The sequence below is a fragment of the Microtus ochrogaster genome, chromosome 10 (genome assembly GCF_000317375.1).
Source record: "Microtus ochrogaster isolate Prairie Vole_2 chromosome 10, MicOch1.0, whole genome shotgun sequence".
NCBI lineage: Eukaryota > Metazoa > Chordata > Mammalia > Rodentia > Cricetidae > Microtus > Microtus ochrogaster.
In genome coordinates, this window is record NC_022016.1 from 24,119,187 (window position 1) to 24,137,688 (window position 18,502).

Sequence of the window (18,502 nt, forward strand, 5' to 3'; positions counted from 1 at the left end):
TTCCCAATTTGACAGATTCGCGTTTACTATTTAGTGCCATGGGAGTTGTAACGAAGTAGGAGCGGCTTGTCATCACTCGAGGATAAGCTCCAAATACCATTGCACAACACACGGCACTTTCTATCTCTAACATCTGCCCATCCCTCTGGCCTCATCTCTCACTAGATCCCAACTCATGGCACTGAACTGTGCCTGCAAGCAACACCCAGTTGCTTTCAGCTTATGAATTTGCGTTTGCTTGGGACCTTTCTTCCACTGTGTCTGGCTAATTCCTCTTCTTCCTCAGAAGAAGCCTTGCACCCAAGTCTGGGTCAGATGACCCCATGAAGGCCCCCCCATGTGCCCCAGTCTGAAGTCTTTCATAACTCCCTATCATGGTGCACCAGAGCTTTTCTAACTTACCTTCTGACAGGTAGATGTTTGAAAACATGTCTCATTTCCTCCAGATTTCTGAGAGCATATTGTATACACGAAGGTGAAATGAATGAGCAGTGGAATCTCTAGTGGATGCTTTTGTGTAGACAGAAGCTTCCTAATCACTAGGAGGCCACGGTCTGTCTGGCTTTTGTTCAGGATAGGCAGAGTTGAAAAGTGACGCCTACTCCTAAACCAGTAGTCCTCAACCTTTTTAATGTTGTGACCCTTTAATACAGTTCCTCGTGGTGTGGTGACTCCAACCATAAAATTATTTCATTGCTACTTCATAACTGTGACTTTGCTGCTGTTATGAATCATTATGCATAGATCTGATATGCAGGATATCTGATATGTGGCCCCTATGGGTTGAGAACCACTATCCTAAACAGAAGTGTGCCATGGTGCTCACCTGTTCTCTCCTCAAGACATTTCAGAAAGTCCCAAGACTCTGTGGCACAGGGCACATGACGAAAGCATTCATATAATCAAATAAAAATGGGGCACAGACACATTCCCACCTCCTATCCCCCATCACCTCCAGACCCATGGAGGAGTCATCATGCTCATGATCATAACAGCTGATATTGAGAGCTCTTCCCTTGGGTTCCAGGAACTCATTTGTGCTAACTTCACACATGTCGAAATTGCAGTAGAGAGACGCCCCACAAGCTTGCTCAGAAGCCCACAATATGGAGCAGAAATTGATTTTGAAGCCAAAGCAGTCTGAGTCTTTTTCTGACTTACATTTTTCTTTATAGAATTTTTTTCGGTTTGGTTAAACGCATTGGCTTGTTACTGTTTTTAAGGAAGTCATCAGAGCTAACTAAACCTGATGTAAATTATCACTCAGTATCCCAGCCAGCCAGCTTCCAATTTATACGACTTTTATATTTCACTTGTGTCCATCTGTCTTAGGTGTATCTTCTTCTGTATGTAGCTTTGCCTTCACCGATATGAAGCCAGCTACTAACATGCACAGTTAGGCACACACTTGGCACTCAGTCAGCTTTACAATAGTTACATCCAAGTGCTACCTTTGTATGCCTACAGAGCAGAGCTGTGTGTGTGCCTTCACAGACCAAGATCAGCAGTGAGAAGAAGCTAAATTATTTATTGTTTTTCAAGCATCCCTCTTAAATCATAACATTTTGAGTTGAAATTCAGGTCATGGTCACTTGCACTTCGTAGCTGGGTAGGGTCTATCATACACACCCTCCACACCTCTAGCTAGCATATGGCCCTTATCCTAGTCTGATAGCAAGATTGTATATAATCTATGTAAACAGCTCAGTATTCCACAGTCTGAAAGTGGCTGTAGAAGCAGTACTTGTAAAGACCACACTGACTTCCTTACAGAAAGGAGTAGCCACATTCTCTAAATTGGCACTAGAAAGGGACTAACCAAATTCAGATAAAGTTTGCTCTTTGCATTCAGAAATACCTAAATTTTACTGATCAAGCCATAGATTGAGGGACATTTTTGCTCTGTTTAACATTTTTCTACCCAAAGTGAGCCAGTAGCACACACTGCTTGTAGTTCCATAAAGGCCAATAAAGGCCTTAAAATATGTAAGCATGACTGTCCCTGGAGTTGTAGAATTTTCCAAGAGAACTACAGGTAAACATGAGGGAGCCCACTACTTAGAAGAAAGTCTTATTTTTTCCTTAGGGACGGGAGACTGCACACAGGTGATCTTCTACCCGTACAGTAATTTAGAGAAAGGGAGTGCTGGGGAATGCCTGCCTTCTTATCTCCAAGTCTGTCCCCATTCCTTTCAAATCTGTTTACAGGAGGTAGTAATGACAGTCGGGCTGGAATCAGAGCAACTTGGACACAAATTACAGTTTTGTCACTTACTATACCAGCCTTAACCTTTTAAAACCTTGGTTTTTCTTGCTAGTTAAATTAAAATGATATCAATAAAAGCAAACACTATTATGATGCTTTATCTTTCCGAGCATCAAGGATATAGACAGCTTAGCCTTTAATCAGTGTGGCCAATACCTGAGATGGACAACTTAAACACAGCAAGGTTTGCTTTGGCTCATAGTCTTAGAAATCCCCATAGTTGTCCCTTGTCGCTGTTGCTTTGGGCCTGTGTAGGAGCACATGGCAGAAAGAGTTATTCACCTCATGGAAGACAGGAAACAAAGGAAGGACTTGAGTCCTAGTAGCCCTTCAAGTGCACATCTCTGTGACCTAATTTCTCACACCAGGTTCTGCCTCTTAAGGAGTCCTCTACTTCCCAATTATGCCCAAGGATAGTGACCAACTTTTGGCACATGGACCTTGGAAGACACTTATCCAAACCATAGCAACAGAGAACCAGCATAATGTCTGTGATGTTCCCAATACATGATGGATGGCCGTTTTTCAGTATTCATAACCATTGTCTTTCCAGTCTCTCTGTTGAGATGATGGCTGAGCTTTGGAGTGAGGGGTATGGTATAGATGCCCATTTAGAGATGAGCACTTCACCATCTCTTTACATTTACAGAACAATGTGTCAGCTCTCGGTGGTACTCTGGCCAGAATACATTGGACAATATTCCAAAGAATTGCTGGACAGGAGATGGATTAAGGACTTTTTGGAAAGCTTTATCTTCGGAAACACAGAGAGTCCACAGATGGAAACTTCTCAGAATGAAAGAGAGAATCAGATGAAAAATTCCTTCAGGGTCAATCTCAGAACTATAGTTGTGAATAATGCTATATGTAAAAATCATAAGTCCATGAAGTGTACTTTCCAAGTTTGTAGATAATATAAAAACTGGAGGCGGCTAAGACAGAGGGGAGAAAATAAACCGGTTTCAGTTTGATTTGGCTTATTTCCTTTACGAAACTAAAGGAAATGGAGATGACAAATGTTTTTCCCAGTTGAAGTGTAAGAATAGCAAGCCAGAGAAGTAGGAACCATCCCAATAAATACTGACTCTTCAGCAAAAGAAAAGCCCCTAGGGAGCGTGTAGAGGTTACAGAACGATGCTCACAAATTGAGCAGGCAGAGCCCATCAGGGGACACTGGCAAGAAGTGCAGCATAGAGTCAGCTCTGGTTCTTCCCTCAAAGGCTAGGAAGAGAGTATCTTCAGGTCCCACTTGTATTTAGTTTATTCTTGTTAGAGGGGCCATCCTTAGTAAATCACAGGTATTGTTTTGATAAATGAAGAAATCACCGAGACTCATCAAAATTGGAAATGCATGTTGAAAAGTCAGCCAGCTTTCCTTGCAAAGAGCCAAATAATAAACATTTAGGGCATGAGCTGTGTGAGCTACTCAGTTCCACCCTCCGCTGTCGACAGTATTCACACTGGTATACAGTGTTGCGACGAGACTTTATTTACAGAAAATATACTGACTAGAGTTTAAAGACAACCCCGACCCACCAGTCAGAAAATTCAGACCATTTCATGGAGAGCTTATAGTTTGAAACAAATTACCCAGCAAGCAGATAAAGCTATCCACATTAGCAAATTCAAACCCCTATGAATGTCTAAAGAGAAAGAAGCCAGAATCTTGGCAGGAAGCATAAGGACGAGGTTAAGAATGTGCTGTCAGGTGGCCGTTCCCATTCCAAAAATACTTTCTGGGCTTCCATCTGCACAACGGGGAGGCTTCAGCAGTAAATGCCTTCTAGTTGGTGATTGCATGAAGCACATCAGAGGTTTAAGAAGTTGCTTCAGCTAAGTGGGAAACTTCACAAACCTCAGTCAGTTCCCCAGATTTCTGCACAAACTCAGTCTCTGCCGCAAGCCTCTGGGCTACTGTGATTTGGGGTTTCCCAAAAGAAATCGCAGAGGAGGTCGTCTTAGAGAGAGATCTCTTCATCTGCTTCAAACTTCGTAAAATTCAGACTTGAATCATTGTATTATACATCTTCCTAAATAACTACCAACATTAGTGCAAATTACCCCCTACCAGAAATGAGGTTAGTCCTTGTGTCTTCCTACCTGGCCTCAGTAGATGATAGGATTTGGTCGGGTTCAAAAGGGGTCAAAAGTCATTCCCCATTCCTGATCCTAGCATACTATAGCTGAACAAATTACTTTTGCCTCCTCTCAGAAATAATACAAAGCCAGTAACGTGGTGAAAGAATAAAATGATTCAAAGCATGGACACCTGTGTCATAAACATTGGTTCTCATTCCCCCTTGTGGTACACTTTAAGTTAATCTCAATAATCTATAAGCTGGAAAAGAAATGTTCCTCTCGAGATAAGGAAAAAAACCATCCCTCATTCTACACAGTATTTCTAAGTTCTCTATTAAGGCATGCTCTTAAATTTGCCCTATTTTCCCCTAAATTCCCTGCTTGCCAGTTCTCATTCTCTTGATCAGTTGTTTTATACCTTTCTAAAATTGCAGAATTCTGGCTGTTTTTCTTTAAATTGTTCATGTATTGGTTATGGAATAACTTGTCCTTCTGATTTAGAAGTTCCAAAGTAAAGAATAGTACTGAGGCCATTGCTGCCAGCCCAACCCAGTGTGCCCTATGGCCTTCGTCCTCTTTGCTTCTGAACCGCTGGTCTCTCCCACAGCCAGCCCCATGCCCCCTCCTCTCTGTGCTGAGTTTATGCTATTGTTTTAAAGTCCCTTGTGTCTCATCTCACTCAGCTCCCCATGCTAGACAGAATGGCACAAACCTGTCATTCATCAACTGGAAGGCAGAGGCAGGAGGACTACAAGTTCCAGGCAAACCTGGTCTATAGAAGACACTAAACTTTGTTAACCTATTGCTGCACAGCATCCATCATGTGTGACGCTGGGCATGAAGGAGGACCAATAGTTACACTGATGGCTGCAGCAGTAACAAAAGAGTAACTTCACTGATGTCACATAGCGTGTTCCCAGCCTTTCCTATGTGCTTCAAATGCAGGGACACACATGGAATCAGCACCCTAGGTAGGTGCTGAAATTCTCATTTATGGACGAGGGGACTGTCATTGAGAAGTTAAAAGAAATGACTCGTCCAAAGCCACAGAACTAATTCATGATAGATAGAGGTGACTTGGAACCCAGTGCACAGAGTTCCGGAATTTGTTTCTAGTCCACTACCCACCGTGGTTCATTGTGGTTTTGATCACCTTCAGCCCATTTGCTTTGAAGGTCACTTAAATAAGAATGTACTTATTCAACATGGCAACATGCTGGTGGATACCAGTCCTCACCCCTGAGCGCATAGTTCATAGTCTAGCTGAAGAAATGAAACCCTAGCAATGGAAAGAAGCCTTGTAGAATGGTTGTGAAAGAATTCCCATGTGAAGGAAGAATTTCTGTGAACTACAGTACCATAACAGAAGAGAACTTGAACTCACTGGGGAGAATTTGGGAGAGTGGACAGAATGCGGAAGGATTTCTCTTCTCCCCACCCCCCTAAGCTAATGCCAAAGAGTCAGAGTGGTCATCTTGTCTGAAGGGAAGAAGTGTTGTGTGGATGTCTCAGAAAGCCAAGTCCACACTTTCTGACCAAAGGCATAGTCAAAGAACTGAAGCAATACGTTTTAGAGAAACGAGATGTGATGGGGAGTGGAGTCCTCCTTACCTGACATGACCACAGTTCTGTTGCTTTGTAGGCTTAAATCATACCCACTCCATGTCCCCTCATCTTCTGGTTTCTCAGCTTCCAACTCAGCCCCAGGGGACTCTTTCTGGTTTCCGTGTTCCTGTGCCTACCCTTTCCAAACAGACCTGTCAACCTGAAACTTAAATACAAGCTGGCAGAAATCAACTACTAACAAATTAAGTTACCTTAATAGAGTTGATGCCTAAAACAGAGCATTCCCCACACCCCACACCAGGAATTTTTCTCCCCAGTTCTTTCCCTAGAGCAAAGCAAACCCCATTCTCCATAATTAGCCCTTTCTTCCTAGAGAGCCCTCCAAACCTCTCGAAAACTCCTGCCCCCCCCTCCAGTGACAGCCTCCCAATCCCAACTAACCAATTCTATATCTACATTATAAGAACTACAGGAATCAAACTTCCTGTTTGCCCTAAAAAATATTAGCCTTAACAGATGGTTAGGGAGGATAAAATTTATACATGGACCAATGTGCCTAAAACCCATGTATGGACAGCTTCCTAATTCCAACTAGAAAACAAGATGAAACAGTGGGTCCTGAAGATATTACAGAGTTGGGAGAGAGAGTATTCAATCAAACGAGAAAGCCTGTTCCAAATCCTGTCTCTACCTGCAAATAACTGTGTACCCTTGCCCTGAGGGTTTAAGAATGTAAACAATTTCTACAGTGACCACTGCAGGTCTGTGTGGACTTGTTTTCTTAAGATGACATTTAAAGCCTTTATGAAGGCAAATGTTATAGCTTGTTTTCCTTGTATTCCATTTATGGGATAAAAGCATAAACAAATGTTCAATCTCATGATCACTATTTCTTCCTTCTCCTGTTCATTCTTTTCCTAGTTTAGAGGTGACTTTGTGCCAAGTGCAACGGATCTCCGCCTTTCTTTTCACCACTTCTGTCTAGAGCAGCATTCTTTCCCAACTTCAGATTTAGGCTTATGTTTTGGATTAGGTATTATGGTTTATTCAGCTGTGTCAGTCCGCAGAGCAGTTGATGTAGTTATGAAAGGTAAACTTCACCTAAAAGAGATGGCAGGTCAAGCTCAGAAGTTCAGTATGGGTGAGGTCTGTGCCTTTGTATAAGATCAGACAAGTATAATAGTCCTATGGGAAAGGAACCTGAACATGGAGATCCAAGAAACTCAGAGATTGGCCAATGTCATATGACCCAATGTCATGTGACCATTCTACTTCCTCACACCCAGCATACATGCACATGTGCATACACACACACACATGTACCCATGTATGCACGCACACGCACACCATCACAAGAATCAAGCATTACTAACTAGAGGTACTAGAAGCAGAAACACCAAAGAGTGGTTTAGAAGTTCTGCGCATTGCTCATTAGAATAGCAGTTTCTCTGCAAAGTAGGAAACACGCTGCATCTACGTTTTAGTAGTGGATAGACTGCATTGTAGAAAGTCAAAAGGTTTGCCAATGACCAGTACTTAGATCCTAGCAGCACCAAGGTTCAAAAGAACAATCTTCTAGCCTCCTGCTCCAAACACTGAGGAATCCTGAAAAGGCAAAATGCTGCTGCTTGTAGGGAGGCAACCAGGCTAATGGATGTGGGGATTTAGTGACCTTTAACCCCTGCCTTCTCAGTGCACTGAAACTGAATATGATCTGCTACGTTCTATTTAAATTGGAGCCGTCTGCTTTTGCTATTCTTATAAAGCAATTTGTGGAAGTGTGCATATTCCTGGGACATCATAAGATTTTAAATCATGGTCAATTTTACTGTTTTTTTCCCATTTTTAAATCTAAAACAGCTTGCACACCTGAAGAGACTTAGCAACGTTGTTGCATTAGGCTGCGTCCGAGGAGATTCCTTTAGGACACCGTGAGGCTGTTATCAGGGATAACTTGCATAACCATCTTTCTCTTATTAGCTTCTTTGAAGTAAACTCACAATGCAACTATCTCACTTAGAGGAAAAATACCCAGAGATTAACAAATGTGTGAGCAAATGCATGGACAAGTTGCATCATAGCATCCTGCTGCTCCCCGGGCGGCCCCCATGCAGTTCAGCCCTAGTCGAGGCCCCAAAGCATGCCTGTCCCCAGGAATATTTGTGATGGTCCAGAATAGTGCAAATTAAGTGGAAATCACTACAACACTTCCCTTTGGCTAGTATGTTCTACTTTCTTCTCCATTGCGTGTTAAACAGAACTGCCCTATGTAGCTAGATTGGGGAATACAGTCTTACCCCTGCCTTCCTTCTGACGGAGGTAAAAATAACAACACAATAGGCCCACAGCTAGCAGAGGAGCTAAGGAGAATCCTTCACTACAAGACTGGCCATCCGCCTTAGCAATACGGAGAGATGACCAGAGGTGGTGCCGAGCGGCAGATCCATTGGGTCTAGAGGGACCCTGCCAGAGACACAGTAAAGAAAATAAAGTGAATGAATATCCAGTTGGAGAAGGTTGCTGGCGCAAGATGCCTGATTTCTGGTATTCGGTTAGCTATCAGGCTTTAAGAGTCCTCTTTCTTGAACAAGTGAGCCCTCAGTGCCTGCTTGGTTCCTAGGGATAAATGTGAAACTAGTGGTCAGGTCTTTGGGTGTTTTGAAAGCAGGAATGTGGAAAGGACAAATAAGGTGGAAAGAACTGGTCCAAAGATGTTACATATACCTCTCTGTGACATGAACGATCTGTCCCCCTACCCTGTCTCTCTAACTCTTCTAGATTCCCACATCTCCGTACACTTCCTAGGTTTCGCCAGCCTCCGTGAGTCACGGAACCAGCAGTTTCAAGGCCCCATCATTAGTCTTTCTTCAGCCATGGCAGAACATGGAGTTGTTAGAAATGGTGCAAATCTAGGAAGTAATCGTCGTTAGATAGACTAGAAGTTCATTATAGGTGGCCACAATTTGACTCTTGTAATTCTCTTTAGGTAGACAGAGATACCTAAAGTACCATGTGGCTGTCCTAGAATTGTCTGTCCATGACCTAGAAGGACAAGTGTTGCTTCACTATACTGGGCATCTTCTCTGTAGAAGGTCCTCTGTAATACTGTGACAGATGGAGGCAATGTGACCTGTGAGCTGCACCTGTGTATACGGGTTGACGAAAACAATAGATGTTTATATTACTGCCTAGAATTGGGAGACATATAATTTCCTTTAAATAACAATCATTTTGTCAATTACTGTCCCATAGCTGCTTCTCTTCTACCGTCATGCCTTAGCAGGTGCCTCTTTTTATATCCCCAAACCCTGTGTTCTTCCTACCATCCAATCAGGAAATGTTCCTCCTATATAGCTTGTCATTTTCCTTAGTAAGTCTTTCCCCAAATCTTTTTGGGCATTTGTTTAGCATCCTCTCTCATGGTGTATGTATTTGGTGCACAAGTGTTGTCTGTTCCAACCAATAGCATTAGATCAGGTAGTCAGTAAGCTCTGAAAAAAAAATCAAAACCCCCATTTAAGATTGCCAACATGCCAATCAAATCAACAAGATATCCTTGGTTTCCTGGATATCCTCTCTTATCTTTCTGAGTTGTTAGAACAAAGGTCTCGATACACCCCTACATACCTCCCCTATAACGAATACCAAAAAGAGCATCTGACTTGACCAGGTCTACATTTCTTTTCTGTTGCTCCAGGATTCTTCTACAGCCAGATGATTCCTTACAGATCTTGGCACCAGTGGAAGCTGATGTGGGCTTCTATACTTGCAATGCCACAAATGCCTTGGGATATGACTCTGTCTCCATTGCTGTCACATTAGCAGGTAACCTGAAAACCCCTATCCAGTTTTACCCTGAAATCTTTATGACTAAATGCCTACAATATGTCACAAATGCCTAGGATGCATAGATAAATATGACTTTGATCCCACCCTCAGGGAGTTTGTAATCTATAATCATAATAGAAATGAAGTTTAGCATGAGGGAGAATAAAGGATTGCAACTGAAAACTGAGACATCTTATGCATATGAGGAGGTCTTGGAGCTTGGGTGGGTAGGGTTTTTTGTAAATGGAAACAGAGCAGAGAGAAGTGAGCAAAGGTTGTGCCTGCAAGCACACAGCGATGGGGAGCACCCATAAAGTGTGAGCTACGATTATTGGGTGACCTTTGGAAATCCTGTCTTTTCTCCTTGTCCTACCTCTTGCCAAAAATCAAAAGAGAGACTTTAAGGCTGTGGGCAACTACAATTCTGTAGTCATAGCTTAGAGCAGGGTGTTCCCCAACTTCTCTCTGGGTCAGCTTTATTCAAACTGGAGTTTTGTTCAAATGTATTCCTATCAATGGTTTTCCCATATCCGCGCATTGTGACTGAAATCACCAACCCTCAGACTACAATGCCTCCCAAGGCTGTGGCGTTGAAGCGATGTACTTTTATAAAACTTTACAACCTGGGACAAATCCTTGCCTTTGGAACCATAAGAGATCTTAGATACTGACTGGACCAAAACCTTGTTTCTTAGAGGCCAGGCAACCTGAAGTTACATCTCTGCCTAGCTGATGGGAGGAACGAGGGGCTGAGGTCCCCTAAAGCACAGCAATCCTTTACCTCCATTGGCCCGCTGATCCTACCAAGACAGGATCCTTTTCCTTAGACCTGAGCTAACGGTCTTTGCAGCAATCTGCCGCATGTGTTTGTATTTATTTCTTTCGATTGCTACTCCCATCCGATGATTCAGTGGACGCTAGGAAAGCCGGCATCACCCACACTGACCTCATCCGTCTATGTGGGGATTATGTTGTCACAGTGTACTCCAGTCACGCGTGCTACTCCCTTTCAGATCTGGTTTGCCAGAGTCTTTCTGCCCCCTTGACCTAAGGCGGAATCCGGGACAGGACCTATAGCAGCTTTGCAGGGAAGATGAAAGCTGATAATGAAGAAGGCAGGCTAAGGTGCCCTAAGATTAGAGAGAGAGAGAGAGAGAGAGAGAGAGAGAGAGAGAGAGAGAGAGAGAGAGATTGAGATTTAAACATTTTCTTTTTCCTAATACATTCCAGTTTCAATTTTCATTCTCTCTATTCAGAGCCCAGATGCTCAGCAACAATCTTTTAAAATCTCTTCTGCTGTCTGCCCTCCAACCCACACTTTCATGGGCACTGGTAGCATGCTTCCAACTGCTGGTCATTGGTGGATTAACTCTCTTGTTTATACTGAATTAGAGTTCAGCTCTGCCAGGAACTGAATACCCTTGTTCGCCCGAATTTAATACAATGAATGGAAACTTGTCCGGGGTTAAACAAGGCTGTTGTAACATCGGGATCCTCCTTAGCTCTTTGAAGGCGAGCTTTTGGAAGCCGCCAAGAGTTTCAAAGCCAGAGAAGAGAGACAGAGGGACTAGAGAGACACCAGGGGAGGAAGTGATGAAATATGACCACAGACACTAAGGTCCCCATCCTTCCACTGCTGGGTTTGTCCAGGTCAGCTGATAAATCAGCCCTTCAAGCAGCTCCTTTAGAAGCAAAGTTGAAAATGGGGGTGTTGCCTTCCCATCGTGTGTGCACTTTTATCTGGGGTTGTCATCCACACCTCAGCCAATGTTGTGAAACATTCGGTAAGAAAACTCAAGTTTGGGGTTTCTAGGTGCTTACAAATAAGAGAAGGCAGGAGATGTGCCTGTCTCAGATGGAGAAATGGGTAGGATCCTGCTGAAACCCAGCAAAGCGGCTCACATCTGTAACCCCACCACTGAGAGGCCAAGACAGAAAGATCTGAGTCCTCAGCCAGCCTGTACTATTTAGCAAGCTCCAGGCCAGCAGAGGTTCTAGAGAGAAACCCCATCTCAAACCAAAACAAAGACACTGCTCCACAATACGTGTTATATGAGCTGAGCATAACCTGAGTTTGGATGCGGGAATGAGTGTGGAGCACTCCTAAATTGGATTATCAGCTATGCTGCTTATTACCTGCATGATCTTGAAACAAGTATAAAATTTGAGTGTCTTGGGTACCAGTGAAAGTAATACTGTCCACAGGTGGTGTGAGATTAAGATTGTAGGTGTGAAAAGGATCTTAAACTGAGGGATCCTGGGAGTAAGGGGGATGGTCTTCCCCAGGGAAGAGCACACCACTTACTTATCTAACACCAAAAGCTCAGCCCTGAACACATACATACAAGTAGCATTATATGGACTGAAGAGGTTATTTAGGAATATGTGTGTATACATAGACATATATGCATGCAGTAACAATAAAAGAAGAGCCCATGAATTTGAAGGAGAGTGGGGAGGAACATATGGGAGCACTTGGAGAGACGAAAGGGAAGGGAGATGTGTTGTAATTTATAATCTGTGTGTATGTTTATGTATGTATGTGTGTATGTATGTATATATATGTATATGTGTGTATGTATGTATGTATATGAATGAAAGAAGAGCTTAGACTAGTGTTGGCAATATGATTCACACAATAAATGTTAGCTTTCTTTCTCTAGTTCTTCAAAAGTGAAAACAGCCCTAAGGTTGAAAAGCATCAGCCAGCTTTGTTTCCATGCTGTTTTTAGCCTGAGTCTTCAACACCAATGTCTTTCAGGTGTGGACTTAGCTCACTCACAGTCAGATTCTTGTAAACCCCAGGTGCTGCTGTATATATGGAGAAATTGTGGTGCTTTCCTGGACTTCGGTGTAAATTAGGTAAAAGAGAGAGAAAACTGAGGCTCAAGATAAATAGGTGGCCTGATAATTTCATAAGCACAGACTTTGGTCCTGTGGGTGCCCCCTGTGTAGATCCAGGGAGCCTCAGAGCGTAGGTCTGAGTCACACTTGGCACTGCTTAAGATCCCACGCAGTTTCTTAACTTGCTGACTTCATGAGATCACCAGTACCTCCCAGAAACATCCTGCGATGAATAGACCAACACATCCAGGTAAAATGCTTAGACTCATCGTGCCCAGCGCATCTCAGGTGCGGGCTGCTTGTCAGACAGATTACTGTTTATAGTGTCAAACCAACGTCAACTGATCTTTAGAGTGGGGAGAAGCCCTGAAAGACTACCATGCTCACCAGCTTTGTAGACCGTTTCTGAAGACCATTTCTCTAGGTGTCTCTGAGGCAATCAGGGAAGCTGGATTCGCCAACTGTAAAGTTTTTAAGCACCTGGGCTGAGACAAGGACGTGGGATAAGAACACCAGGAGAGGCACAAATCACTCTCGTTTTTAAAACTTCCTAGTTAATGTACAGGTAGAGCAGAGCTAAGTAGAGGGGAGTTTCTGATGTGTGCTCATATTGTTGCAAGAGATTGGAACACCATCCTAGCCAGTCGGATTCCACACACTGAGCCATTTGCTCAGAAGCCTTCCTAACCAGAATGGCGCCGGCAGCAGTTTGAAGAAAAGCAGTAGTTTCCTGGTAAATTGCTTCCTTCTGGCTCAGCGAGCTCCACTTACCAATGCAGATGAGAGCCTCTCCAGGTGGAGATCACAGCTGAAGTCATACTCAAAGGGGAAGTGTTTCTGGTTGTCGTTGATTTTCTAAGATCACAAAAAAAGATACTGTAAGGCTGCCTTGACATCATCAGTGGAAAATGAGGAGAAGATGCGGGCTAGGGGATGGGGGTATCTATCATGGAAAGAGAGCCCAGATGAGCTCATCTCTAGTTGCACAGGGAGACAGAAAACGCTTCTCCTTTCCTGGCCTGTTTTCCTGTCTTTTCATGCGTTGAGTAGCTGACACATTGTGTCGAATAGAGAGATCAGAGAGCCCCTGCTGGGAGGATAAAACTAAAAGGTGGTTTTTTTTGAAATTCTTTTTCTGCCCCTCCTCATAGTGATTTAGTAGCTGCAATAAAAAAAGAACAGGAATCGTGTAAGCTTTTCATAACGTTAAGTCATTTCAAATCGGCAACCCTCAAATTTCTCAACCCGCCATGGTTAACTAGAGTTTTCTTCATCAAGTTAGACTCAAAGAGGGCTTGTCACCAGCAGCAAAGACTGATAAAAGAAGCTTTTCGACAGTGTCCAGATCGAAAGGCAAGCTGGATGGGCTTGAGTGTGTCCCAGTGGTACTCTGAGTCAATGGGCCCTAGTACAGACTAGAATCCTAAGCGACCAAGGGCTTAAGTTCTCAAGTGCCGAAGCCTAGAAAGCCCACCAGAGACCTGTGCTTCTATAGAACTTAAAGATAAAGATAGGCATATAACCAATATGCCTGGTTTTCAAGTAGACTTAAGGAAAGAGATAAGGTACAGGCAAGGGTTGCAAGCACACTTGTTCCAATTCCTCATCTGCCCAGTGGGGTGCAAGAAGGATGGGTGGGTGGGCAGATGGGGGATAGCATGTCTTCACCATGGTTTCGAGGAGAGTCTGCAGCCACCTATAGCCACACCCTGTTGTAGCTTGCTTGTTTGTTCCCGGCTGCTCAGCCCCGAAATAATCATACAGAAACTATATTAATTAAATCACTGCTTGGCCAATCACTTAAGCATATTGCTAGTTAGCTCTTATATCGTTGGTTAACCCATTTCTATTATTTTATATTTTACCATGAGGCTCATGGCCTACTGACCAAGTTCCAGATGGCAGCTTGCGTCTTTCTCCTCTGGCAGCTCCATGGCGTCTCACTGACTCTGCCTTCTTTCTCCCAGAATTCAGTTAAGTTTTTTTTTCCCCCGCCTAGCTCTATTCTGCCCTGCTATAGGCCCAAAGAAGTTTCTATTTATTAACCAATAAAAGCAACACACATACAGAAGGACCTCCCACACCAATACATATATACAAAAGAAATGGCAGAAACCTTAGCTGTCTGTTCTCCTTAGGGGTCAAGTTCAGTTGATTAATTAAAAGTGATAACAGCCAGAACATGAGTAACATGATGTCCTGGCATGGGCAAAAAGAAATATCTAAGATGAATAGTAATGGAATCAAGAAAGCTTGGACTTGTTTGGAATCATGTTCTCTGATGCTCACTACTCTGCAGCATTTATATTAAAGCACACCAAATAAACAGAATTTCAAGGGTTAAAAAAAATCCATTCCTTCTCGTACTTGCTCAGGATAAGTAGTAGCCAGTGTGACCCTGAATGACCACATCGTTTTTCAGTTTTCTGAAATATTTATGTATCACAGAATCCATCCACTATGCATGCACAATTCAGATATTTGTTCAGCAAATCTGCCTTTGTGTAACTATCCCCACAAAGGAGGGTTTCTTTCCATTTTCATGGTTTTCTTGAGGTATGGTCCACATACCAGGCCGCTCCACTAACGCACACAAGTCCGTGGCACTTGGTATATTCAGAGTTGTGCATCTGTCTTCACATTCAAGTTCCGATAACATTTTTGTTCCTCCCCAACTCAACTCCACACCCTTTAGCCATCACCCCCAGTCTCCCAGGCAAACTCCAATGCGTTTTTCTTCTGCTAACCTGTCTATCTGGAACAGTTTACATAAATGCAGTCATGCAGTACTTTTGTCCTTAGCCGATGATCTCTATCTTTGGGCATAATAATAATGGTGCCTTTACTACCATCCTCTTGTAGCATGTATGAAGCCGTCCTTTCAAAGATAAATGGTCCCTGTAAGAACTGCTATTCCTCGGGGTAGGGTAACAGTTCGCTGTGTGAGCAGGTTACCTTTCATTCATCTCTTCCTCAGGATGTAGAAATTCGTGTGGTTTCTTTCCACTTTGGGATGTCACGAACACCGATGCTATAAAGATTCATGTGCCAGTCCACATTTGGCTTTAAGTTTCATCTCTTGGTTAATACATTTCTCAAAGTGTAAGTGTTCCGTTGTGTGAAGCGTTTATGTTTACCTTTTGACAGAACTGCCAACTTTGCCCCAAGCACTGGTATTACTTTACATCGCCATCAGCAGTCTACGTAGAGAGGCCGAGTTTCTCCACACTCACACTCCTTGTTCTTGTCTGCCACTTTTATTACAACAGTCGTCATGGCTGGTGGTGGAGTATCTTTTCTTTCTTTAATTACTGTAAAACACAGTGGCGACAACTTGACACGTCTTCCCACCTTCTCATCCTCACCCAGCCAAACATCTTTTTGTTGTTCATTGTTCATCTCTGTGCCTTCCTGGTTGCAGGGATAGTTTTGGAGATGTACATTGCACATATGGTGTGCACACTCATTCCTACTGCTACCGTTACGAGTTCCATATATTTCAGGGCCTGAAACAACACAGAAATTATCATAGTTCTTACAGTTCTGTGTGGAAACACAGATGATTGCTGAAATCTAGATGGAGACAGGCTCCCTTCTTCCCTGAAGGCTCTAGGGGAAAATCCTTTCTTTCTCATTCAAATGGATGGAAGAATTTTGTTCCATGTGACAGATGACTATGGAACCAATTTTTTCAATTATAAACTAAATGTCAAGCCAGGTGGTGGTGTTGCACACACACACCTTTAATCCCAGCACTCAGGAGGCAGAGGCAGGCAGATCTCTAAGTTCCAGGCCAGCCTAGTCTACAAAGCAAGTTCCAGGACAGCCAGGGTTACACAGAGAAACCCCCTCTTAAAAACAAAAATAAAACAAACCAAAAAAAAAGTCATTTCTGGGCTCTTGTGGTCACTGTGTTCTTTGGCTCTCAATGCCTTCAAGGCCAACAATGGTGTATTTAGCCCTCACCTCATCACCTATACATTCTTCTGTCCCTTCTTCTGGTTCTGAGAGTTCCCGTGTTTAAACTGGGGCCCACCCACGAAACCCAGGATCATCTCTCTGTTTTAAGTTCAGCAGGTTAGCAACCTTAATTTCCTTCTGCGGTATCATGGTTTCCAGCGATTAAGACCTCTTTGCAAAGTCATTGTTTTGCCTGCTGTACAGTGTCTGAGGACACAGCTCCTTCCCATCAGACAGCTGCCAAAGAACAAAGTGCAAGTCAATGTTGCTCGACCTGATTTTTCCAAAGAAGCCAATCCAAAAATATTTTTAAACATCGCACTTTTAAAAATATTTCTATTTTTAGTTAAATTCAAATTTTTAAAAATTCCTCCTGGACTAAATAAGTTTGTGCTCTGATCTAGCTTCTGGTTAAGTGGTCCATTTTTCATACTTCTGCTCATATACGTATACGTATCTTATTTCCCAAAGACAGTGTTATAAAATCGAATCTAATTTATTCAGCTAAATAACAGCAGTAGAAGTCATGTGGTGGTTTGGATAGAAGAGAAAGATTTGCTTTTTAATATCACTAAAGAAGGGAGGTTGCTGTCATAATGAGACACTTTGGGAGATGTACTTGCCCCGTTGCCAAATTTAGAAGCAGATTCAGAACTATAAGCCCATGGCTTAATTGTAAACAGAGGATCTTTAAATAGATGTACTCTTGGCTCTTTTAGACCTGAGAGTTCTGTGACTCTCTTTCATGAGAACAAAGGACAGCCAATCCCACCCACAATTACCGTCTCTGCGGTTCCTTCCTTACCTGCAGATCTCACAAGGAAGTCCACTCGGGTTTTCCATTGTGGAAGAGAAGGAAGGAGTATGCAGCCTTTGCCGTAAAGTCTTAGAAAATAACATGAAACAGTCCCTAGAGCATGCTAAACCTGGTCTCAACTGGAGCTCAAGTTCCGGGGAAAGAAGGGGAAGTTGAAGGAGAACTTCACAGACAGCAGAACAGCAGAGGGTTCATTCTAGAACAACAAAATGTGGAAGGTTTTTAGAAGGGAAATCAGACTGAGGGGGGAAAAGCACTCATATTATCTGTGACAGGACAATTCATATTAAATTACCAGGAGGTAAGGTCTAACAAGAAGTGGTAGAAAGTAGACATTGATAGACAGTGTCCATTACAGCAAATATCAGCCGAGAATGGTGTTGATATTCGCCGAGGTTCCAGCTGATCTTCATCCTTTTAACCTAAGCCAAGAGCCTTAAATACTGTAACTGAAACTTCCCCTTTTAAGGTTTTCTTTTTTCAGGTGTAACTCCGGTGACACTTCTAATAGACTTGTGACAATTGCAGGGTAGGCTGAGTCTGGCATTTCTTGAGACAATGCTTTGATACACTCACTATGAGGCATTGTCTGTTGATTAAATTTGGATTGAATATAATTTGTTTAATTTTAGATATTTTGAACTGTATGAAATTTACAGTATTTCATTGCTTTAGACTTCAATTTTATTGCAGGCTCATGCATCAGTTAGTAGGTACTAGTGTCTTCACCTTTCTTTGTACTGATACTTAGATCTGCCATGGACCTTGTATCTTCTGGAGCAGTCTCATGGGAAAGAGGATCTGCTCAGCCTAGGTGGTTTCAAACCTGGAGCTGGGGACTTTTGAGGTATCTCTAACAAGACCTCCTGCAGAAAACTTCTAAGCTCTTTGTATTTCCTCAGAACTGGCTGAAGTTTAGGGACAATCCATAATATTTAAATATTTGTTTTTCTAATATATTGGAACTCTTATAAGTCTTCAAAATCGAAGCAGTTTTATCTTCTCAATAACAGATTTGTCTTTCTTCTTATAATACTGCTATTGCTTGTGCTACTGCTACTTCCATCACCACCACCACCACCACCACCATCACCACCACCACCACCATCACCACCATTACCACCACCATCACCACCACCACC

At 42.9% G+C, this 18,502-nt stretch overlaps 1 protein-coding gene across 2 annotated transcripts in view; it reads left to right on the top strand.

Annotated features, from left to right (window-relative positions):
- Positions 1 to 18,502, top strand: part of Adamtsl1 (ADAMTS like 1) — a 387,047-nt gene that overhangs the window by 289,497 nt on the left and 79,048 nt on the right. For both annotated transcript variants that reach the window (XM_005352697.2, XM_026782337.1), the window contains one exon: positions 9,609 to 9,736. In XM_005352697.2, the coding sequence (XP_005352754.1) occupies positions 9,609 to 9,736 (128 nt within the window). The remainder of the gene's footprint in view (positions 1 to 9,608; positions 9,737 to 18,502) is intronic.